The sequence below is a fragment of the Lampetra fluviatilis genome, chromosome 40 (genome assembly GCF_964198595.1).
Source record: "Lampetra fluviatilis chromosome 40, kcLamFluv1.1, whole genome shotgun sequence".
Classification (NCBI taxonomy): Eukaryota; Metazoa; Chordata; class Hyperoartia; order Petromyzontiformes; family Petromyzontidae; genus Lampetra; species Lampetra fluviatilis.
In genome coordinates, this window is record NC_136314.1 from 356,306 (window position 1) to 382,500 (window position 26,195).

Genomic DNA, 26,195 nt, shown 5'->3' on the forward strand with positions numbered 1-26,195 from the left:
CCACCCATATATACAGACATAATTTCAACCGAGACGACGGTTTTAAACTCAGCAATCATTGGAAAGATGTCATCAACCACTTTGGGTCATGACTTGATTTGTGTTTTCTTGTCAACCTCTCCCGTCAGCAATGTGGGTGTGTGTAGCGAGGAACAATGCTCCCCCCCATCTCTACCCCCTTCTCTCCCCCTATCTCTACCCCCCTCCTCTCTCACCCTATATCTACCCCCCTCTCTCTCCCCCATCTCTACCCCCTCCCTCTCCCATTGTCTAACACACTTGGACTTTGCCCTCACCTTCAGCTCCACCTCTAGTGACATTACATCACCGTAATGTCACTTTGCCCTCACCTTCAGCTCCACCTGGAAGTGACATTACATCACTGTAATGTCACTTCCATATGCTGCAATGTGTCAACGCAGTGACATCTCTGCAGCACTTTGACACAGAGCTTGAATTGTGATTTTATAGTATTTTTCCTTTTCTGTGATGCTTACAACTCCCAATGAACACATCGCGGAACACGCAGCCTCATGGACTTACCTGTAAGAACACGTCCTGCTGCGGAGGGAGCTGGTAGGAGCGTTGGGTTGCTCGGTCAATGGCCAGGGTCAACGGCGGCGTGGTGTATTCCGCAAATATGCCCGACTGTGAGGGCGGGCACAAGCCGGCGTGCGTAGGTTAAACGTTGAGTTTTATAAGGGCACCACGGGGTGACCAGCCCCTCCCCACCCAGCCCCACCCCTCCCACCCCCACCCTCCCCACCCAGCCCCTCCCCACCCTCCCCTCCCCACCCTCTCCACCCAGCCCCTCCCTCCCCACTCAGTCCCTCCCTCCCCACCCAGCCCTTCCCTGCACGACGGACGGACACAATAATCCCCTGTGGGCTGGTGTAACCAGGAGGTTCCTACCAGTATAAAAGCTCTTGAGGTTGCCATGTAGCTTCCTTCATTATAGTCTTATAATACAAGTTTACATTCTGACTCTTGGGTCTTTCGGTAAAGTCACGTAAATAAAATAATAATAATAGATCAAGACGTTTCGATCGCAACATCAGCAATCGTCAGGCAATCGTCTTGTGTTGCAATCGAAACGTCGTGATCTATTATTTTTTATTTACGTGACTTTACCGAAAGAACCAAGAGTCAGAATTCCTGCAGTAACCAAAGCTTTCAATCAAGATTCATCATTCTCACTTAAAGCTTTCGTGACTGGAGGAATTCATATTCTTGGTTCTTTCGGTAAAGTCACGTAGATAGAAAATAAAATAAAGCATAATAAAATACAATAAAAATAATAAAATTTAATTGAAATAAAAATAAAAGCAAAAAACCCACGACGTTTCGATCGCAACACAAGCGGTCTTCATCAGGCGCATGATGAAGACCGCCTGATTCAGTTTCATTTATTTGGTATAGCCCTGTGAACCATTCGGCTCTTGAATCGGGTGCAACCGCAACAAACAAAAACATGAGCAAGAAAACATCTTAAAGTGACTATGCGCAAACAGAAAAATCCAGGAAAAACTGCAAAGTCTTCCAGAAAAAAAGCACCGTACACCAACGCTGTGCAAAAATCCCAGTGGGATGCAAGTCAAACAACCACAAGACAACTTAGATTAAAGCCATCATTCTAACTCCGTACTACAACAAATAAAAATCGCCAAACCAATAAACGTTTTCGAAATCACCAAATAAAGCTTGATGAAGACCGCTTGTGTTGCGATCGAAACATCGTAGGTTTTTTTGCTTTTATTTCGATATACGTGACTTTACCGAAAGAACCAACAATATTACCATTCTAATTGTGCTGTGGGGTGGGGGCTAGAGAGAGTGGGTGGGTGGGTGGGAGAGAGCGAGCGCTCTCTCGTCGCTAGATTTCCGATTACGTCCCCCCCACCGCCCGCCCCCCCGCAAGCTTAAATCGGCGCATGCGCAGTAGCGCGTGGTGGGTGTTTACGTTGGGGGCCAAGGGGAACAGCTGATAGGTCGCCACTCTAAACGGCGATCACGAAATACTGTAACATCAACAACAGCAGCAGCAGGAGATACAAACTTCAATACTAATACCACTGCCAGACACTGAGACGAGAGGGCAAGATACGGCAGCGGGCATGGCGATTAACGAGCTGTTCGTGAGTTGCAGGCGAGGCGACCTTTGCAGGGTCAGGTGTGTGTGTTTGCTTGTTACGCCGTGTTGTTATCATCGTCGTCGTATCGAGTGTGTTTACACATCGCAGCGAGGTTCTTTCGCCATGAACTATAACGTACAGTATGTAATACGGGGGGGGGGGGGGGGGTTTGGGGGAGTCGCATCGCGTAAATATATAAATGTGTCGTTAAACCCGCCACCACCCGACGCAGCCAATTAGTTAAAGGGTTTGTCACGTACACAGCTGTACACGTGCCAATTCGTTACCGGTGTGCAGCACACACAAGTTGCGTGTTGGGAGAGCAAAGCCACAACATTTACAATCGGAGTGCAATGTTTGTCTGTGTTGCCTTAAACCCATCGGTGTGGGTTTCCGTTACTGTGATCGACTGTTCGGCGATCACTCCGTTACGGTACTGTGCTCTGTTGGGATTGCCCGAGCGAGCTGTCCTGTTCCCGCCGCATGAATGTGGAATTTCCACAACCGCATCGTGGCCAACCGCGCCCGTCTGAGCAGGGAAAGAGACCTGTTACTTGTTTTAATCACTTCTCTGAGTTCAGTTTGACTGGAAATCATCGTGGTCGGTAAAATGGGTACCATTTCGTGTGGACGTTGGGCTGGAAAGGTGACGCAAGCCCGTGGTTCGATGTTTGCGGCCACAACTTCATCAAGCCCGCGCATACCAGCGTGGTGAAGTATGGTTAAATAAACCCACCTAGATCGATATTGAACCAGCGGTGGATTGGCAAGGGACATCGCGGATAAATGAGTAGTTCTCATGAGTACGACTGCGTCTCAAATATCAACAGCAGAAGTTAGTCCAAAATTCGAGTTGAACCACAGAACTCGGCATTAAATGAGCTTTTTGCTGTCTAAATACCCACGTTGTATACCACACGCACGGTACTTTAATACTACTATTTTGAACTGACACTTTATGAGTGTAATTTGTAGGAGGGTACTTGAGTATTTTTTTCAGGAGGGAGAGACTTCCACAAACACAAAAAACTAAACATTCAAGTTTTGCGAACGGCAGCAACAGCAGATGTCATCATCAGATACAGTAGCAATTCAAATGTGTACGGTGCATTTCATCCGTATATCCCAATGTGCCGTGGTGTATATGAAGCAGGAAACACAACAGAATCGGGGCAAACGACCAGAACTAGGGGGTGAAGGGCAAATTTAAAGAGTTTTGAGTTTTCGAGAGAGATTCCAATAACTCTGGTGACTGTGATTGCCTGGCTACCAAAGGCAAAAGCGTCGTCCCATCGTCTGGAAGCTTCTCTGGCGAAAGCGCGATCACCCCCGGAACAAAGCCTCGACCTTCGGAGTCCTTAGAAGAAGGCGAGCCGCGGATCTCGGGGCCCTCGTTGGAGACTATACCATGGACCAGTCCCTGCGGGTATTGTGGGACTAACCCATTTAAGAAGAGCCTCATAGGTCAGCAGCAGACTCTTAGTCCACTCGAGAACTTGACTGGTAGTGCGTGCGCGTTAATTACTCCTCGCAGCTGCATCCAGAGTAAGCTGGAGTTGAGACTTCCCAGGACCTCAAACTCAACTTGGATAAGTTGTCCAAATGGATATTCAACGAGAGCACTTGTCTTTGCACCACGTGGCGGTGAAGTTTAAATTTCGGTTCAACGTGTTGGCAACTGGGCGGTAGAGTGAGGCTGACAATTGGGAAGGTTGTATGGTCAGATACTGATTGCGGTGGTGGTGGGAGGTTGACCCATCCTATCATCTCTCAGCTGTCAATATGTAGCACCGCTTCGTGGGGGAAGTCAACAGTGGTCGTCCTATGGATACACTCGCCCCCATTCATAGGAATGTGGGATTTACACAAACTAAACTTTTACCTGACCAGGTAAGGGCCCACTGAGCCACAAATGACAGCTCAACAAAGTGGCTAATCATCACGTGGAAATTGATAGTGGCAGCCAAATACTACAAACGCACGTTCATTCGAAATGTGGAGGGGAAAACTCGGAGGACCCGGAGAAAAATCCACACGACCACGGGGAGAGAGACGCGCAAACTCCAAATATACAGGCGCCAGGGTTGGGATCGAACCCACTTCCTTCTGCATACCAGGCGAGGCAGTTAACATCTCGCCACCGCAGCGCCCATTGACTCGGACCTGTAAACAGGTGACGAGCACAGCTTGAATACTTATCTGAGCAGGAAATCCCTTTGACTTGCGTGTGATAGCATCTTGAACCAAATAATTCCCCACTGAGCCTTATAACTCATTTTCAATAGGGGTTTGCTTGGTTTTATTGGCCGGTTTCCTTATATTTGAGATTTTGTGTTTCGATTGGAAGGAAACAGGAGTTCCTGTCAATAACCAAACAAGAGGAAAACCCTTAACATTCTGTACTTACTCCACTGCTACTTCAACTCCTCTGGAGGTGCCTTCCGCACCTACGATTAGCACGGTTGGCTACGTACGGTGCGAAAGAAGTTCAACATACGTCCATTAACAATGTAAGCACTTAGTTTTCATAATCTGTCGTTGCTCCCTTATTGAACCCTAGCCTAATGAGATGAATGTCTCGCGAAGGGACTACACTCAATCCAACATTGACGTGATAGAACGTAAAGAACAAGCAGGCCTCTTGGTCAATTTAATTAAACATCCCCCCCCCAACACGGCATGTTGGACCTCGGTGCTTCGAACACCACTATCCTGATGCTAGCCTTTTGCCCGTTCAAGAACGGGTGTATTGCAGTAAGTCTGAAACTTGCAAGTGAAATGCAGACCCCGATGTGATATTAATTGCATCCATTCGTATACAATTTGTAAGGCCGCGGTGACACAGACTTATTTCATTTATAAAGGTGATAATCCCTTGTTCATCATGACGTCCTTTTTACTTTGATGTCTCAACAGCGTTACGGAGATCGCGTGACGTGAGGGTTCTGCCTTTGTAGTGAGGGTTGTAAGTTGACGCTGAGGAGGGGGGAGGAGGCGCCTCGCTCCCCATGTGGAGTGACGTCACCAGCTCATGATTATTAATGAGGGGGGCTGGTCGACGTGGAGTAACGTCATGCGCGGGACACACTGACATTCTTGACTCATTATAGTCGTAAATGTGATGTGTTGTCGTGTATGGTGTTGCTGTGCTTCATAGGTGCTCGCTACCAGTCTGTTAAGGCTATACGGGGGGATCTTTGTCTTTTGTGGCTGTGCTTGTTAATCCATCCGAGTTAAATATCGACTCAAAGTAGCGTTGACAAATAACACTAAAAGCTGTCTGCACTTGTTAGGCTTCACATTGTGGTGTTTGATGACTCGTTTGGTTACATAACAAGCATTTACTTTGCACTTCCGTGTGTTATTGGCTCTAGTAACTTGAAAATAAAGAGAGGAAGATCTGTTACACGCTTTAGGAAAGAGATTTCGCGAAACAAAAGCATATTCGTCGGGGTTTGAGGCCAAAACAGCGCTTAATATTCTTAGAAATTCCCGGTTGTATTGAGTTTGTTGGGGTGGCTCCTAGGTCGGGCGTGCTGAGCTCGCATCACCGGTAATGGGTTCGAATACAGGCAGATTCCTGTAAACACATTCCTGCGGAGGGAGCTGGTCGGAACGTTGGGTTGCTCGGTCAATGGCCAGGGTCAACGGCGGCGTGGTGTATTCCGCAAATATGCCCGACTGTGAGGGCGGGCACAAGCCGGCGTGAGTAGGTTAAACGTTGAGTTTTATAAGGGCACCACGGGGTGACCAGCCCCTCCCCACCCAGCCCCACCCCTCCCAGCCCCTCTCTCCCCACCCAGCCCCTCCCCACCCAGCCCCTCCCCACCCAGCCCCTCCCCACCCAGCCCCTCCCTGCACGTCGGACACAATAATCCCCTGTGGGTGGGTGTAACCAGGAGGTTCCTACCAGTATTAAATCAACTTTTCAAGAGTAGTGAGTTGATAGACTCAGGTCCGTCAGTAATGACTGCACGCAAATGACCATCGCTTTAACTTCCAACTCTGAGAGAATCCAATATATAGATTTGACTATTGTGACATATACAGTACATTAATTTCAGTGGTAGGAAAGTTGGGAAAGTGTTGCCCAATACTCTGTTGACTAGAGATCAATTGAAGGGATCTCAGAAGTAATTCTCTGGTGTCCGCTTCTGTGGGCTGTTCTCTAACAAGAAGGGTCACACCGGTGTGCGAGAGATACGACTTTGATTTGTCTTATGCTATGACACGGATAGCTCGGTGGAAGCACAAAATTATAAAAGACCAAAAGATCCCAGTTTTATCAAAGCCTCGCAGTGTCACGTCGGTCTCTGCCTTCGCTCTGCTCCAAAGAAATTGCGTCTGCCCAAAACTTCAGCCAGCTCCCTTTTCTAAAGCAGTGTCAACTAAATGAGTTGTGCCTCAATACCACTCATAATTGCTGTTGTTACTCGACTCATTTTCTTCACGGACTGGAAGTTTGGCTTTTAAATATACGTGAATTAATTGATTTTGCGTGCCTCGATAAAATGTGCCCCGATGAATTTGACCCGCGTAATGAATGAACACCTTCTCAACCCAGGATAATAAATAGTTCAATCCAGTCCCTGGAGTTTCCGCACCTATGTAATATATGGACTATAATTACTATGCAAAGCGCAGAATACAATTTGTTTCCAGAGCTTACGTTAATGGAGACGTAAGAGTGGTCCCACGGGGAGGGAGTGGCGATGCAGCGGGTCCTTGTACCCTGCTGTGAATTTATAGCCTCAGGTCCATTTCTGGTTATGGCTATCGTCAGTGGCCATTGATACCTGAACTGGTTCTCCTCCACCACTCCCCACCCCACAACCCCTCTCATCAATCCGCACTGACCAGCTTCATGAAGTGTGGTTAAACAACCCCCGTGACTTAAAAGCATGCATGTATGTTGAACTTTTTTCGCACCGTCCGTAGCCAACCGTGCTAATCGAAGGTGCGGAGATGCCCACGTCCGCCGGTGGATTGACACAGGCTTATAAATGATTCTAAGTACGGCATTTTACGACTGGTCCCACTCTCTAAGTGAACCTCCCAAGTCAGGAGAGTGTCACCACACCCAGACTTTACTGACCATCCGTCCCCCTTGTGAATGTGTGATCTCGTTAAACGTCTCGCGCGCTCATGCTGTGTACAATAGTACAACTCTGACATAATTGCCACCACTGCTTCCTTCCAGGGACATTGTGGAAGAGAGGGACTTGGAACTGAATGTGAGAGATAAATGGGACAGTACTCCATTGTACGTAAACCACACGCGCGCACACAAACACAACGATGCACGCAGACATAGACAAAACAAGACAAACGCCCCGTTTAATACCATTAGTCTGTTGGGACAACTGCTGTTAGCGAGCGCCTATTATGGTCGGTGGCGTGTGAAGGGGCAGCGTGGTCAGCACCGTGCCTGTTATTATCCCAGTGTTGATATTTAGACACATCACCTGGTACTCGTAGAAGGTTGAGTGTGGACCTCAAGGGGACCGAGGACAAATGATGTGACCACTCTTCGTTATTATTAGCCGTGGCTGGGAATCGAACTCAAGTTACCTGGTCCACAGAACCCCCTGTGCCACCACTCGCCATGCAGACACAGATACACGTGCAGATACAAGCATCCCTCTGTAGCACATCGATCATAGCTGGAAATTTCTCTCTGGTGGGTGGTGTGGCCAGCACCATGCCTGGACACCTTTGGCTCCCCCAGTGCTGTTTAGAAACTGCAGCAGGTACTCATTGGAAGCGGATTTTACCGAGGCAAGCCCAGAACTGATTACTTATCGCTCGCCACTGATGTTAGCCGTGGCCAGGGGTCAGGGGTCAGTCAGGTTGCCGGGTCCATAATGCAGTGTGTTAACTACTGCGCCATGGCTCCCCACACAGATACGCGAAGGTCCCCTGTATAGCCGACATAGGCTGAGGATGGGGCAAGTGCTGTTGGCGAGCGCCTATTAAGCCCAGGACAGCGTACAACGGTGTGCTGTGACCAGCACCACGCCCGGCCACCTTTGTCTCCACAGTGATGGTGTTTACACACTGCACCAGGTACTCACTTAAGGCCGAGTCAACTTAGACGTGGCCCAAAACCGTTTGAGTTACTCGTCACTCGTGTTGGTTGTGAGCAGGAGTCAAACCGAGTTCGCGCACAGGCACACGCAACACAAAATATTTTGGCGATGTTTCTTACAGTATTGGCACATGGTGACTTGTTTTTACAGTTAAGCTGCTGACCAGTGCATGTTTTTAGTCTTTTATATGGACAGACACTCAGAATGAGATTTTAAACAGCTAAACATATATATATATATTTTTATAAAAGGTAAAGGTGCAGCCCTGCTATCACTTGCTTATGCCACTGCTTGCTGAAGGGCCTCCTCTGGAGGAAGCTCGAGAGCCCCTCTGTATTGCATTTTGGCCTACTCTTCCACACTGGCTATTTAGCACAGAAAAGATGGAAGTGCACCACACTTTACCCCACCACGTGCGACCTACCGATTGCCTAACTGTTTCGATTTAAAGCTTTTGTGACTGCAGGGATTCATATTCTTGGTTCTTTCGGTACGTGACTTTACTGAAAGAACCAAGAATATGCCTAACTGTTGTGCACCCATTCGTACTGATGGGTGGAGGAAAACTTGAAATAAAAACAAGGGGCGAGGAAAACGTCCCCATTGGCTCAACTGCTCTGTCACGAGATTGGGCTGGCAGTAACATTTTGGTTGCAAGTTGCAGCTTGCTAACCATTGCATATTTTAATGAATAAGAGGAGATGAGTGGCATTTACTCCCAATTATCTGCATTTTTTTCCTGTGGATAAGCGGCTAAACATCATTCGTGGTCAGCACCACGATTGATGGCACAGCCGATGTTAGTCCCTCCATACTGTCGCAAAGAAGAGGATTTTTGTTAATTGATGTTGCTAGAGCTATAGTATTCCATTACCAGTTTGTGCTGAGGTCATCTGCACGGTACATTACAAGAGCGTTAATCGAGTTATTTAGTTCGAGCCAAAAAGGAAATTTTGTCGAATGTATAATACGCACGAAAACGAAAGCGTGTAATAATAAGATGTTAATAAGCATGCTGTGTATTCTCAGGTATTACGCTTGTTTGTGCGGCCATGAAGAGCTCGTGGAATACCTTTTGGAAAATGGTAAGAAGCTTACAAAATAATAAAAATATTAGACAATAAAATTCTCACGACGTTTTGACTGCAACACAAGCAATCATCATCAGGTGTCCAAAAGTCAAAACGTTGTGAGAATTGTATTGTTTAATATTTTTTATTATTTTATTGTTTCCCTTCTACGTGACTTTACCGAAAGAACCAAGAATATGAATCCCTGCAGTCACGAAAGCTTTAAATCAAAATTTAAGCTTCCAAAAGTAAAAAAAATTATGTTAACGGCAGGGGATGGGGAAAGGAACATGGCTGGCTTGTGCACAGCTGATGGGGCTGCAATTTGTTTTCTTCATAATGGCTCCAGAATAAATTTGTTGGAGGTTGCGCTCAGAAACGTTACCGTTATGCGCACAGCCTGTGCGGCCTTGCAACGAAGCCGTCGGAACCGAATTTAAAATGCTCATTAAATCTACTTGCCATTTTTAATTGTTGAGATTTTTAATAATGCACACAAGCTGTGTTATGTTTTTTTTATATTTAGAATTGTGTTATAGCTTTTGCTATTAGTTCTAATCTTTATGTGGCATTGATGTATTTGTCTTGTGTTTAATCAGACTTTTTAAACTTTTTATACAGAGATGTAAACAGAAAAACAAGGCTGTGGGATGCCTCACGTGACTTTAAAGCTTCATTTATTAGAAACGGGACTGTTTCAAGTTGCGGTCAACATTCCTGTCAACCCATACGGTTTACCCGTATTCTTTAAAAAAAATGTGTCTTTGTTTGTGTTTCTCCCTTGTGATGGGACTTTGTAGGATGAACGTTGAGATTTATAAGGGCACGGGGTGACCAATAAGGACTGAATTGGACTGTAATAAGATAGGGCACTGATAAGGGGTTGACAGGTATGACTCAAATTCGCCATGATGACACTCATGACATCACTGTAATGTCACTTCCATATGCTTTAACGTGTCAATGCAGTGACATCTCTACAGCACTATGACACAGAGCCTGACTTGTGATTTTAAAGTGCTTTTTTCCTTTTTGTGATGCTTAAAACTCCCGATGAACACCTCACGGAACACACAGCCTTATGGACTTACCTGTAAGATAAAAGCTCTTGAGGTGGCCATGTAGCTCAGCCGGCAATGCTGAGTTTCTGGGTTCAAATCCAGGCAGCTGCCGTTGATTGAATCCGGTTTTTCAAGTGCAGTGACTTAATGGTTTCAGCCCAGTCACCAATGTCTAAAATTGTAGCCAGGCGGCGTTGACATTCCTGTAATCTAGCACTGTGGAGGTGATGGTGGGTGGATCCGCACAATGTTGCAAAACGTCCCATGGACGTTGAGGGTGCTTCCTTGCCATGGCTTTCCAGGAGAACACGGTACAGCAGATTGCAGATGAAAATCATGTGCCCCCCTTTGGGATAGAGTGTTCCTCTCAACGTGTGGCTTTTCTCCACATGCTTCGGCTTCTTCCCACATGCATAAACACTCATCCCTTGGCAGAACTCGTCTTCATCTGTGGTTATCCAGAACAGACCATACACAACGCATAACGACGCAATGCCTGATCCACAAATACGAAGGAGACATCGCAACGATACATTCTGCTGCTGCTGGCTTGACCACCTGAGTGTGAACTTTTAGTTGCTCTGCATCTACACGAGCCATACAAAAGAAGAAGATCTTAAGCTTGGGCAATTGTCAGTCCATATTTATTTTTTATTTATTGTTTTATATTTTATATTTTTATTGTTTCCCTTCTACGTGACTTTACCGAAAGAACCAAGAATATTTATTTAACCAGATAAGGCCCACGGAGCTATGTAGCTCTTTTTTCAGAAGTGACCTGGCCACAAATGATAGCTGAACGAAGTGGCTTATCACATGGAAATTTATAACAGCCAAATACTCAATGCATCTTTTTAAATGTGGAGGGGAAAACCTGGAGGACCCGGAGAAAAATCCACGCCACTACGGGAGGAGAAACACGCACACTTTAAATACACAGGCGTCAGGGTAGGGATCGAACCCACGACGGATCGAACCCACGATCTCCTGTATACCTGACGAGGTAGTTAACATCTCGCCACCTTGCAGGTGCCAAGTGTGAGGCAAACACGTTTGACGGCGAGCGCTGCCTGTACGGCGCTCTCAGCGACCGCATCCGGCGCCTGCTGCGCGATTACAAGCAGATCACGTCCCGGCGGATGGTGCGCGAGTTCTACGATGATTTCCTGGAGAGGTGAGCACCAGATAAAATTTGCCCGTGCTTGTGTTTGTATATATGTATGCTGAACTTTTTTCGTACGGTACGTACTAATCGGAGGTGCGGGGGGGGGAAGGACAACAAGCAAAAAACTCAAAGCAGTTCTGAAGAAATTAGTTTTCAATCTAGATTTTAAAGTGCATTGCTCAGAGGCTTCCTAATATTGGAAGTAAGAGCGTTCCAAACGGCCACAGAAGTGCATCTGAAAGTGCACGATGCTGTGACCGTCTTTGTTGAAAGGTTAGCCTAAAGTCGCTGCGAGGATAACCGGAGTTTGTGTGATGATGGTTTATGCTCCTTGACGAGATTTGCAACGTATAGTGTGGTTCGTTTGTGGCAAGCACTTTGTATGTAATTAGTGCGACCTCAACGTATTCGTTGGGCAACCGGACGCCAATGGAGCTCACCGAGCACCGGACGGACTTGGTCTGATTTTGTAATATCCGTCACGGCGCGTGCCAAATTATTTTATACATTCTGCAGCTTGGTAATGTTTTTTCCAGAGGGTCCCGTAGGGTAGTGAGTTGCAATAATCGATCATATAATCGAGCCTTGTTGATACTATACTGCACCCGTGTGCATGGGTGGGAGTGTCTGTCGGTCTCTTTGCCACAGCACCGGTTTCGTGTGTTTTAGGTTGGCTTGAGGTTCTGCATTCATCAGAAGTGAGTCAGGTGACTGATACCCGAGTTCAGGTATCAGAAGCACTCAATGATTAGGCTGGCTTTTTACACAGTGAGTTGATGGTCACAGCCTCCTCTCTCCAATTACTTCATGGGAAAAACCAACCCTGTTACATTAATGTTGAGTTTTACTTAATTGATTTCTTACCAGCTCTTGTTATCAAAACAATGTGTTTGACGTGCAATACTATTTCTACCCGCAATACTCTTTCTACATGCAATATTCCGTGCAATGTATGTTAAGGGAAAGCCCCTAATGTGGACAAAGATCCTTATTGAAGTAATGTGAAAAATTGTTAATCATTCTCTAACGTAGGATGTTGCTGAGCTAGCTGTGAAAGTTCAAAATTCGAATTTCTTCATCTAATGACAATGCCAATAACACATTTAAACATCGGGTTATCAGCCTCTTCCAACATTGTTTATCTCATACAATTAAAACCATAAGATTAAATTGTCAGTGCAAGTCATATGTAACCAGGCTGAGATGATGAACTCGCTACATTTGAATATTTAGTTGAATCACGGGTGCCAGCCACGTGCTCTAACATGATGTTGTGTGTTTGTATATTTAACCTTTTTTGCAACCTACATAGCCATTACCCTCTTGAGCCACCTGGCCACCTCCTGCAGTTGTGTGTGTGTGTACGTGCTTGCAATTATGAATGGGAAAACAAGCGTTGATAAAAGTTCACTTGTAAACAACACTTGTGTTTCTCTTACCGACAGTCTTTCAAGGGCTTCTATTTGCGCTACAAAAAAATTCCTCCCGCGTGTGTTTTTTTTGGCGGAGTTGAGTTTGCGTTGACACGTGCCGCTGTGGTCGCGTGCAGGCTGCTAGAGCAGGGCTTCTACAGCGACGTGTGCTTCATTGTGCACGGGCAGTCGTTCCGCACGCATCGCTGCGTCCTCTGCGCCCGCTCACCCTACTTCGCTGAGAAGTTCCAGTCAAAGTGGAAGGGCAAGAACATAATTTCTCTGATGCACCCACTGGTAGGTGAACGGCATGACTTGCATCACCACCATTGTCATCAGCCATGGTCAATACACCGCTCAATAAAGATCTCCCCAAGTCTTCGCCGTCTCTCACGAATCCACGATCTATGGGACCCTTTTTATCGGCGTCAAGATCATGATAAAGGAATAGCCATTGGGACCTCCTTTGCCAGTAGCAAAATATGATAATAGTTTTTTTACCCTTTTATCTGGCAACAAAACTGACACCTTTTTTTTACAAGGAGTCATGTTTGCATTGACCACAATACCTGCGGTCGGAATGCAAACAAAAAACACAACTCTGATAATGTATGCACTGTCCTTGAAATTGATTGGTCCACACACGAGACAGCTTTTCTTAGAGCCTAGTCTCACATGGTGTTGGACCAGATGATGCCTTTTTGCATTCCGACTGCAGGTATTGTGGTCAATGCAAACATGGCTCCTTGTAAAAAAAAGTGTCAGTTTTGTTGCTAGATAAAAGGGTTAAAAAACAATTATTAAAGGAATAGCCCTTTAACCTTTCTGGCAATAATACAGGAGGTGGTAAGATGATCAAACACCAAAGAGACACCTGTTGCAAGACATCAGGTCTGCATTAACTCCACCTGCTATCTAATAATTAAAGCTAGTACCTGCACGCCAGCTGATCTCATCGCTCCGTGTCCTGGGTGGACATCCTCTCAGACACGTTCCATTCCTTGCCTGCCACTTCGTTATTATTCTTGACCATCGCCCATCATTCCTTGCAGCAATTTGTCTTTACCAAGCCGAACTGCCATCTCCTGGCCACCTCACAGCACAAGCCTGTAACACCTGGTATTTGAAGACAGTCTCCCATCCAAGCATTAACCAGGCTGAAACACTCTTTAGCTTCTGAGATGTGACGACATTAGGCACATTCAGGGTGATTTGGGTTATATGCACATGTGTACATGTGTAGTGACATACTCGATGTCACTAGAGGGCAGCCGCAGTCCCAAGTGACGTAGGGTACTGCAGGGGCATAGCCCTGGCAAAGGTGAGATAGAGGGCACGTGAGGACATGGCCTGTGGGTGAACCCGGGAGGACACGTGACCGGACGAGGTGAAAGGGACACGTGATGGGGAACCAGAAACCCTCGAAGAATCTGGAATGGGACGTGGCCCGGCCACGCCGGGGCGGATAAAAGCCGGTGCGGAGAAGCAGGCAGTTCGTCGTTGTTGTTGCTGTCCCAGGGAATGGAATTTGCCAGCCAGGTCTTGGATCCTCGGTCTTCGGGCGTCGGACAAGCCGTCGAGAGCCAGGCAGCGTGTTAGCTGACCCGGCCGACTATATAGAGTTCCTGTGTGGTTATGTAGCTATCTGTGGTGGTCACCGCCCTTAGTCGTTATCCCGGTGAGTGTAGACTTACTTGTTGTGTTAGTAAATCAAACATGTTGCCTTCATACTCGAGCGTGCGTCTCAATAGAACCCACTACACATGTCTCACTTAAAAAGATGACTGATTCAACAACATGTTCTTTCCAGGTCAATCCTGCTGCCTTTGGCTCAATTTTGCAGTATCTTTATACAGGTGAGTGTTATCATACATCAAATAATGCATTTCCTTACAAGGTGAATTTGTAATGTTAAAGAGATTATTCTAAAATAAATAATACAGTGGATAAACGAATGTCACTTAATTTCCGCACCTTTACGACAGTATTTCATGTGTGCAGAAAAATAAACAATATATTCCGGTTTTCCTAGCCTTATGCGGTAGATGCATTCCAAAAAAAGAATGGCACACAAAGCATAATCACGAAAGCATAGACCGACTGTACAGTCACCTGAGCCGCAATGCACCGCACGGGACAGCAGCCTGCCGAGCAGCACACACAGTACAGGCAAGCAACGTTGTGCCGTGTCCGACCGCATAGCTGCGTATGAGTGAATTCAAACCGCATGTATCAAATTTTTGGATTAGCTGTTTATATGAGAAATCGCACAAACCGAACCCGCATAAAGCGATGGGAAACCTGTATACATAATGTCTTCAAAGTCCAGGCTATATGAAACAAGTATTGCTTTGTGGGGGAGGTGTTGCAGAAAGACTGTTCCCTACCATGGGAATGTGGAATTACCATCACTGTTTGCGGGGCTGTAAACAGAAAATTGGCACTGCAGATAATTCTCAATTGAATGGAAAGCCAATTTTGTTTCTTTATCCGTCTGCACGCACGGAGAGTCTTGACTTTGCAAAAGAGACGTTTGTCTCCATGGGCTCCCCTGGTGTTATCTTTCGTCACAAAGCCCACCTCACGTTGACGCCGCGTGTTTGTGCGCAAGGTCGTATGGACACGGACGTGGAGAACATCGAAGACTGCCGACGCCTTGCCAAGCAGTGCCAGCTGCTGGAGTTGATAGAGGAGCTCGACTCCAAGTGCAAGCAGGTGTACGAGTTTGGTGAGTGGCGACGTTGCTGGCGCAGGGTTTGTGCATTTACCCAGTTAACCCACGGCGTCGAAATTGAACCAACGCTTATGCCGATTCCATGTACTCATGTCTGACATGGCTGTTGTTTACAGTTGTACCCAATAAATAAATTAAGCATTAAACTGATGCTGTACAGAGTTTAGTTTTAAGTTTAATATTGACCTGTTGCCAGTTTCCCAGCTATCTTACAAGGGGAGGTCCGTAGTGCCTGAGCACGGCGGCAACAAAACAAAAGCATCAATATTGCAGAGAACGAGTACAAATAAACCCTTAATTTTCGCGGGTTTTATGATTGCCGTTTTGCGTATTCACGGCAAATTTAGCGTAGTGCTATATGGAATTCGCGGGGTTGTTTTAAATATTTGTAGCCATAGCACGGGACTACCCGACAAGAAGTACCGTACATACTCGCACCTCCGATTAGCGCGGTTGGCTACGTACGGTGTGGAAGAAGTTCAACATACACACTTACCGTAGTGAGGCGTGGGAGCGGCGTGTATCGTGCGAGCGCGAAAGTCGCCCACGTGACTCGTTTCTCCCTCCCAGTCTGCCTCTGTCGCACTGTTTGCACGGGAGTAATTTACTTTACATTTTGTTTGGAATGAGTTGCCGTGTTACCGTTAACCATGGCCCTTAAGCGAAAAGGAAGTGACATTGTTAAAGTGTAAATAATACCGTACACTATTTATTCTTTGATATTTGCACTTTTAAATGTTTACGTTCATCGTTATTATATACATACAATGTATATGTTTAAACATCATATATGTTTTTACCCCATAACCATAAGTATTAACATGCACGGATTTCATATTCACGACATTCTTGAGGAACGTATCTCCGCAAAGTTTAAGGTTTACAACATGTAGATAAACTCATCGGGCAGAAAGGTATGTGCAGGCTAGAAATGAATAAAACTAAAAATAGTAATATGTGCAGAAGGTGACTTCTAGACAGAAATTTGCGTGATTGTGGCTGTTAGTCAAATTCAAGGTCATCATGCCTTGCAATTCACATGGCATCAGAAGGTGTCCTCCAAGGATTTGTACAGTTGACCCCTCAACATGATTGTAATTGGTTTAATACTTTGTATTTGAAGATTGTTATTGGCTCAACACAACGTACTCCTTGAAGGGCGAGTCAGCACCATGGCTTTTCAGAGACCATTTCCCACAAACCACCACGCTGCACGTTTTTGTGTTTGCCAATCTTCAGGTTCGTTCAATGTGTAATGGCTTAATTTGTATATTGGTATTCTGCTTGTTTACTCAGGAAAGCCTCAACGAGTCTCATGACCCTTTTTCAGGAGGTTCCTGCCAAGTTTTTGTAGTAGGGGGCGACGATGCTGCTGGGTGTGTGTGATCCCAATTGAGTAATGTTGTAGATAAATGTTGAGCGTTGGGATGTTTTGGCCAATACCAGTTACATTGTATGTTTTTTTTAGCTATGGGAGGACACCGGAGAACTTTAAAGGCACAGAACAGGGGGAGACAATTACAAACTCCACACAGAAAAGATGCCCCAGTCAGGAATTGAACCCAGGCAATTTTTGCCGTGAGGCACAAGTGTTACCACTGCGCCACCCTGCTGATGTATAAACTAGTAAAGCCCCACACCGTTATAGGTAACGAGGACTACTCGACACAAATCAGCTTGTGCGAGGACATTGTCAAGTTTGGAATATGTAATGAATAAAGCTGTATTAGCAGGTGTGGAATGCGTTAGTACACACACACACGTCGTTAGATACGATCATGCATATTGTTTGCTAACAATGGTAAAAAAATACTGCGATATTAACATGTGTGGGCTATATATTCTTGGTTCTTTCGGGAAAGTCACGTAGAAGGGAAACAATAATATAAAAAATATATAAAACAATAAACTTCTCACAATGTTTTGATTGCAACACAAACAATCATCATCAGGTGTGAAAACCACAGCAAGAAAATCGAAAGTCGTGAGAATTTTATTGTTTTATATTTTTATTCTTTTAATGTTTCCCTTCTACGTGACTTTACCGAAAGAACCAAGAATATGAATCCCTGCAGTCACGAAAGCTTTAAATCAAAATGTGTGGGCTAGTCAAAAATTCATTCAGCTGTGTTGCATGATGACAATTTTTTCAGTGTCGACAAAACCTGGCACCTGCGTCAAGGTGATAACAGTGGAGGCTTTCGATGCCTGTCGACTACGAGAGGACATGGAGTTGCTGGCCGATTGTGCCTTCCCACCGGAGCTGAGGGTGAGGTGATCTTGCAGCGCATTGCACTACACGAGAGGGAACGTGTCAGACGCATTGACATCTAGCATGATGGAATGTAACTTATGTATATTGAACTTCTTTCGCGCCGTACGTAGCCAACCGTGCTGATGGGAGGTAATGAGGCATGCCTGCAGTGTACTCCCGAAGGGTTTCTTAAGTGTAAAAGTCACTATTGCCCCATCTTGCATAGTAAGAAACCTCGTTTGTCCGTGTGCGCGCCACTGTGTCGGTCACAGGGCGTAATTGAGTGATGTCGGTTAAGTAAGGGTTTACAAATGACTGATAAGGAATCGGGCCTTTATTGTAATGATGGTGAGCAATGTAACAACACCCTGCGATTTTTTTTTTTAAACCAAGTTAAATGTAAATAAACACGAAATGTTTCACCGTGAAATAATTTTCGGGCATTCGAAATAATTAATCTTTTCTCATTTCTCACATTTTTTCCCGAGTTCATATTTGTGAATAGGGATGTTAAATAGAGAAAAACATGGGCAACTTTGGGCAAAAATGTTTACCTTTTTAGGGATTTAAACTAACATTTTATGGATGTTTTATAACAATGACGTTTCAGTAGTCCATGACTTAATTTACTTGATCATGACCACTATGTGAAAGTGCTGTTTTTAATTTTATCCTCAAGGTTGGCTTTGGAGAGCTGCCCTTTGACTGTGCAGATACCTTTCCATCCTACCCTGATGTCTGCTTTGAAGTGGATGGCAACCGGTTTCTGTGTCACAAGGTGAGATCGTGCTGTCCCGACACCTGTTCTCGAATCCGTACGTTCCTCGGTCTGTCTCTCAACGTAATTTGAAGTGTGCACGTCTCCACGCTTCTTTGTGCATTTTCAGATTATGTTTTATACTTTTCATGAATGAATTTGCATGTTAACTATATGTATTTTTATTTTGATGCTTGTTTACCCAGGAAAGTCACAATGAGTCTCATGACTTTTGCAGGAGAGTCCTGGAAAATTTTCACAGTAGTTCGTGATGAATGCTATGTATAATCGAATGGCGTAAGTGGCAGGTTGCGTTTTACATTTGGCAAATTCGGACCATGACACCGACACACAATGGCCTACCTTTGCGAATGATGTTATGTGATCTTTGATGTCTGGTCTGAAGTGTATAGCGCGTATGGCCTTTTTTTGGGTTTATACGCGTAATATTAATCGGAGTGGCTGCTATAATCAAACCGTGATCCTCTAAAACGGGCAGCGTTGTGCACTCCCACCCAGTCATGCCACCGCCCTGTGTCACGGAAGGTAGTACGTTATATCCTGTAGGCAAGAGAATGCTGACAGCCAAACCTTTACTCTCAGGGTCTTGGACAAAATCATAAATGACGATGGTGAACATTGAATGCACATTAATGTTTACAGAATTCCCCCCCCCCTTTACACCATTATTCGACCGCCAGTTGTTCTTCTGTGGCCGGAGCGACTACTTCAAGGCGTTGCTGGAAGACCACTTCAGTGAGGCGAGCGAGCTGCAGACAGAGCCGAGCGTGTGCGTGGTGAAGCTGCACAACATCTCACTTGAGATGTTCAGCACCATCCTCTACTACATCTACAGTGACATGGCCGAGGTGACCTCCGCGATCTTGCGCCGTAAATTCCCTCCCCTCCCCCGAACCCCCCCAATGATCCCGCACGGTACGATGCGATTTAAACCGCTCGAGCGTCTTAAGGGATGCTACCGTAGTGCATCGGATGAGCACGTTGGACTTGCAATACAGGGGTTCAGTTGTGGCAGTAGTTAGGCCTCCGTGCAGATGAGAGAAGTGCTGTGGAAAGGATGGATAATTAATCGTATTAACCAAGCCTTTGCAGTGATAGGATTCCCTCGCCAGATGCAGCGGAGTAAACAGTCAGCACACTGAACTGGAAATCCAGAGGTTCGATTCCATCTCTCGACACAGAAGTTGATTGCATGCTGAAAGTGATTAAATTCCCCCCCCCCCACCTTTGTCCACCCAACGGGTACACCACAGTCGATCGAGGGGTAAAGTGTGCGTACTCCTACCTCTTACAAGACGTCTGGCCAGTGTGGGGGGATAAGGAATAAGCCAATTGTTTTATAGAGCGGTCCTTTTTGAGGAATCGAAGAACATTGGGAGAGGACTTTTCCTAGAAGTGAAAGTTAAAGGCTGAAAACAACAACAGAGCCTGAAATCTAAACAGCCAATGACCAATAATGTTGTTGAGGATCTCTTCCACCAGATGTCGCCAAACGCATTGGTTTACTTTGGTGTTGTATGATGCAGGCAGGTGGCTTTTCAGTAATGATTGCACCGAAACTTGACGTGTTTTATTTTTACAGACACGTACTTTTGCGTATTTGCTACCCACAAATACTCCACCGCAGCACGAAATTATTGTTGAGTTTTTTGAGTTGTTGAACGGTCCGCAAAGTTTCCATGAAGTGCCCTTGCCTGTAATATCTGGCAACCGAGCGGTGTTTGACAGGCCCGACTCTGTCGATGAGACTGAAAGTCAAACTGGTCCAGAGGTTTGCCTACTTCAACGAAGTAGCTGGTCCAGAGGGCCCATAGGCAGATGGACTTGTTGTTTTATTAGTATGTAGAGAGACAGACATTTGCATCTTTATTAGTTATAAGTGTTCATAGCTATTTAGTGTAATAATGGGGTTTGTGATGTTACTATTATTACTAATAATACTTACACACTCTTTAGTGTCCATGAGCGTGCTCTAGTCAATTGTTTCAAGCGGATCTGGGCCATGAACAACATTCAGGGCTCGGTAGGCTCTTCTGCTGAAGTTTAACACGTAGTAGTCTTTCGCGACCAATTTCATCCATAATAAAAGTTTTTTTGGTTTAGATCACGTAAATATAAACGTGCCGTTAAACCCGCCACCACCCGACACAGCCAATTAGTAAGGTTTGTCACGTAAACAGAACATGCCAATTGGTTACTAGTACAGCACACCGGTTGTGTGTTGTAGAGCAAATCCGCAACATTTACAATCTACAGGGGAAAACCTCAGCAATAGCAGATGAGCCAAGTGCGGTTCCCAGCATGGCCTCGTTGTTGAGCATTGCTGCTCTCAAGTTTTATTTTGGCCAGATAAAACACCATGCCATATAATAGCAATAATCCCCTATTTGATCAAACGAAACTATTTTTATTCTACCAGGTAAGGCCCACTGAGCTGTATAGCTTTTTTAGAAGCGACCTAGGCACACATGATAGCTCAACGAAGTGGCTTTATTGCGTGTAAATTCACAGCAGACAAACTCTCTAAACGCATGTTTCTAAATGTGGAGGGAAAAACCGGAGGACCCGGAGAAAAATCCACACGACCACGGGGAGAGACATGCAAACTCTAAAAATACAGGCGTCAGGGTCGGGATTGAACCCACGACCTCCAGTATACCAGGCGAGGTAGTGAACATCTCACCACCATGGGACTGTACGTAAAATTAAAACGACACTCACAAGTGTAGATACTCTTTCTGACCTGAGTCCACCGAGAGGAAACCCAGAACAGGTTTTGATACCACGTGGCATTGTTTATGCTGTGCATGACGAGCAATCAAACCCAGACATTGGCTGTGCACTAATCACTGCGCCACTGTTCCCTGTACCCACACAACCACACGCACACGCACGTTTGCAATCGCACACACACTGCAGCTGTCGAGCGAGGAGGCATGTGAGATGCTGCCCGTGGCCGACATGTACCTGCTGCCGGGTCTCAAGCGGCTGTGTGGCAAGGTGCTAGCTCACAGTCTGGGAGAGGACAATGTCCTGGTCATGTGGAGGATGGCCAAGCTGTTCTCATTACCACGCCTCGAGGACCAGTGCACAAAGTTCATGGCCAGGATCCTGGACAAGGCAAGCTGCCAGTTGCCACTGTGGGCTGTGTGTGTGTGGTTGTCAGTGCGGGGAGTGGTAGTGTAGCGGTTAGCATCTCGCTTGGCAGCTGTGGTTGTTGGTAGACTGACACTGGTTATCTGTGTATGTGATTGTATGAGTGACTGTATTTTGTGTGTGTCTTTGAGTTGACTGTGTGTGTGTTACTGTGTGACTGATTTCTTGATTTTTAACTGTGGGTGATGATTACCGCAGCCATTTGATGCCGGGTACAGTGTTGTAACGTTGACTCGCTACCATTCACCTTTTGGCATTCATGGAGCAGTGGATAGATCATGGTTGCCCCTGATAATGTATGTGTCAGGTTCAGTGTTGGCACATTGGCTATTAATGCTGTTCGCCCGCACGCTCTAGCCTTGATATAGCAGTGGATGGATCATGATTGCTGTTGATGATGTAGGTGCCACAGTGGCGGGATGTTAATTCTCTCGCCTGATATGCAGGAGCGCGTGGGTTCTATCCCAACCAACGCCTGTATATTTTGAGTTTGCATGTTCTCCCTGTGGTCGTTTGGATTTTTCTCTGGGTGCTCCAATTTTTCCCTCCACATTTAGAAATACGCCTTTAGAGTATTTGTTTGCCATAAATTTCCACGTGATAAGCCATTAAGTTGAGCGATCATTTGTGGCCAGGTCGCTTCTGGAAAAAGGGGCTATACAGCTCGTTGGGCCTTACCTGGCAAAATAAAAAAAATAGTTTAGTTGATGACGTTCGACGATGAGATACCAAGTGAGGTCTTAGCGCGTTGTCTGCGAACGCGCCCGTTCCCCCGCAGCTCGTGGAGTCGGAGGAGTTTGCTGAGACGGTGAAGGTGGACGCCGAGGCGGTTGAGGAGCGGCAGGAGACGGACTCGATCCCCCTGGTGGATGACATCCGCTTCCACGTGACGTCCAGCGTGCAGACCTTCAGCGCCATGGAGGAGGCCAACCAGAAGCTGGCGGCACTCGACGCGCTGCTCGCGCGGCTCGGTATCGAGTGCTAAGACGCCCCCCCCCCACCCACCGAGATGTCAAGGAGGGAGGATGAGGAGGACGAGAAGGAGGAAGGGCCCCACCTCGTGTCGGCAAAGGTTGAAGGCTGAACGGATGACGCTCGGCTCTTGTGCATAGCAGAAACTGGCCGCCTGCTAAAGCTAAACGGCGCAACTTTCCTGCATGCAACTTATTTTTGTCGCGCCTCTTCATGGTTGCGCAGCGTCCCGTGTCGAGTGCCCACCGCACCTCTTCATCGCTTGTGTTTGGAAATACAGGAGCGTGTGACCGAGAGACATTGCAGTCAATCGCAGGTCTCCGTGTCTTTGCATCGGTAATACTGTAGAGGCTAGCAAGGCCTCGGGCTCAACTCCCCTTGCCTAACACTCTTGCCTGGATTTCCCTGCCTAAGGAGTTCACTCGAGCTGGGCAGGAATCGAGGCAAGGACTTGTCTGCTGAACCTATCGATGCCTGTATTTTCCAAATTGTAAAACACACCTTTTCCCTCGGCTAAAGCAAACGTGGGTGGCATCCGCTGAGAACATCTTATAACCTGGGATGAATGGTTTGTTGACAAAAACTAATCTTGGTGAAATAAGTATAGGCAAAATATTATGTTTAATATAATCAAGTTGAGGGTGTGGATCACCTTCCTGAAAACAGATTAATCAAGTGTTCTTTATTAGACATCTCCATGCCTTCACGCTGAAATCAAAATCCATAAGTTAACGTGTCTTAATATTGCTTTAGTTACCCATGTGATCTCATTCAAGTGCTGTTGAACACACATTTAACGACTGAACTAAATTTTGCATACAGGTACTCTTGCCTATAATATTTGGTCATTCAGTTGCATCTGTTTAAAGAGCCTGACTGTGCTGATGAAACCCTGAATGTCATAACTATCTTGCTTAAATATTCGTCTGGAAAGCCAATAGAGGCCAGTGGACTAAATATATACAGGCTGCTTCAAAAAAACGTTAACTCTTCTGAGAATTTTCAAGAATACCACTAGAAATGTGCCTCCGGGCTCTGGAGACCACCTGGAGAAGATTCTACGCATTGTGTTGACAATGATGGCGAACAAGTGTCGACTTTCATAATCAACGTTTTTGGGTTAGATCGCGTTATTTATAAATGTGTCGTAACCCTCCAACACCCAACACGGCCAATCAGCAAAAGTGTCACGTTGACAAAAGACAAATAGTTCACTACTTTAGCCCACCGGTGTGTTGAAGAGTGAAACCACAACATTTACAATTTTTGAGTACGACGTTTCAACACACCGGTGGTTTAAAGTAGTGAACTATTTGTGTTTTGTCAACGTGACACTTTTAAGCTGATTGGCCGTGTCGGGTGGTGGAGGGTTACGACACATTTATAAATAACGCGATCTAACCCATAAACGTTAATTATGAATAATATTGGTCGCGAAAGCCTACATGTTAAACTGAAGTGTAGACTTTGACTTTCTGAAGCTATTAACATACATTCGTTATATTACAGTGTATTATCCGTTATTTTTCCTTTAAAAACTTAAGTTTTAACATTTTTTAAGCGCCCTGTATTTAGATTCATATGTGGATGAACAACGGCAGTTTTGCTTATAAACATTTGAACTAAACTTTTTTAGAGCGCAAAGTGGCGACTTGTATTTTCCCTGTATTAAGCGGAGGCAATGCAGAACCAACATTGTTGTGAGTGACATCGTTACAGAAAAGTCGCACCATTTGCCCTGCAGCTTTAGGGCGGCACCGTTACCTTGCCGTTTGCATGCGCTTCACGTGTTCCCCCCCGCACAGCTTATCATAACGGCACGCACGGTACGTCGCGTCGTATGAATGCGTACGGCAGCCGTCGAGCAGGACACGCCAGATACGTGAGAGCCGAGCCTTTTAACCGCTGGTAATTTTCAGGATCGCAAAGGTGTCGGTGACGACGCGTCTAAATGCTGACGTTCAGCCGGTGCTTCCGTAGACGTCCGCCGTGTTGTTGTGTCACCTTGTGATCGTGTGGAAGACGATGCGTCTGTAGGCAAGATCCTGTTACCTGTTAGCCAGGCCGCCACCAGGTTCAACCTCGCGTTTTCTCTGTCACTTAATTTTGGATCGTTATTCAATTCACCTGACGGCTCACGGTTCCGTCCTTTACGTAATGCCGATTTTGAATTGTTCGTCCACAGGCCGCAAAAAACAATCGCATACCACCCGAGGTGGAAAAATATTAGTGCTATCAGTCTCTTTACATGGCCAATAAAAATTAATTATATTTGTGACCTGCTGATGGGCAAAGGGTGTCACCTAGTGTATTGTTATTGACCAAAACAAATTAATTGGTGCAGGTGAGAGCGACCAATATCAATATCTGGTCTGGATCCACAGCCCAGGCATTGTGGCAAACATCAACCAAAAACGGTGCCCGTGAACTTAACACTCCCATGGGGAAAAATGCTCAGAAGATGAGCGGAGATGGCTCTACGCCATGGCAGTAACTCTCAAACTCTGGACGAAAGGTGCAGCCTCGGCTTCAACGGCTCATTGCTGCTGTATAGAAAGCAGCTCGTGTCCATGGGGCCTGGGCATTCTAATGGGTTTTTAGTGATTGGTGTTGACCCAATTGTGGTTTTCGATTGCAATCGCCCGGCTTTGTTCGTGTGATGGGCACGGGCGTCCCTCGCTTCATTAGCACCGAATTCCAACTGTGTTGTATGGAGCAGCTTAATTTCATGTATTATTATAATGGCCCGCTGGGTGTTGTCCCACGCCACTGCCGTCATAGCGTCGATCTGAATCGTTTTCATGAAATGAAAAAAGAGCAAGAAACCGGTGTTTCAATTTATATTTAAGAAGGTTTCATTTGAAAGGCTGTGCATGTCGTTCGGTATAAACTGCCATGGATTGAGTATATTGGGCATTTGAATGTACCGAAGACATCTGGTTATGTCGGTAGTTTTTTTTGTACGTCTGTCTTGAGACGGGCCAGATGGACTTCAAGAGGTGCGCACTTTTATATTTGGATATTTGTGCATTTGATGAATGGATCCCTACTTATTTATAAGAGGTGCCATTTTCAGTGGATTGTGGTGTATTTTAGATGCAATTCGCTATTGCAATGCAGTTATATAAAGTGCATAACTTTGTCAGAAAAAAATCTATTTGGAGAAAAACAATCTGCAGAATAACAGCAGTGGTAACCCATTGTGAAAAGTCAGTTAAAAGCTGTAATACTTAAATACATGGCAAGAATTATTGTACTTAAATATTATTTGCATGCCATATGAATGTATTATCATTTCCAGATGTTGCCCTTCAATGAAATAGTGTTGCCGACATGTTTCGCACGTTCACATCAGTAAGGGCAGTTGGCATG

The 26,195-nt window shown here is 45.7% G+C and overlaps 1 protein-coding gene across 7 annotated transcripts; it reads left to right on the plus strand.

The window, feature by feature from the left end:
- The first annotated feature begins 1,934 nt into the window (after positions 1–1,934).
- On the plus strand, positions 1,935–25,831 carry ABTB1 (ankyrin repeat and BTB domain containing 1). Of its 7 annotated transcripts, none has more exons than XM_078874815.1 (12): positions 1,935–2,170; positions 7,333–7,395; positions 9,251–9,306; positions 11,382–11,526; positions 13,067–13,226; positions 14,740–14,785; positions 15,541–15,657; positions 17,817–17,932; positions 18,597–18,695; positions 19,376–19,543; positions 21,615–21,815; positions 22,630–25,831. In XM_078874815.1, the coding sequence occupies exons 1-12, from the start codon at positions 2,115–2,117 to the stop codon at positions 22,834–22,836; spliced, it is 1,434 nt and encodes a 477-aa protein (XP_078730941.1). In that variant the 5' UTR covers positions 1,935–2,114; the 3' UTR covers positions 22,837–25,831. The 7 variants fall into 7 exon arrangements, with proteins under 7 accessions (XP_078730941.1, XP_078730946.1, XP_078730942.1 ...); XM_078874820.1 differs by having other exon boundaries at positions 21,615–21,695; XM_078874816.1 differs by having other exon boundaries at positions 14,773–14,785.
- The last annotated feature ends 364 nt before the right edge of the window (positions 25,832–26,195 follow it).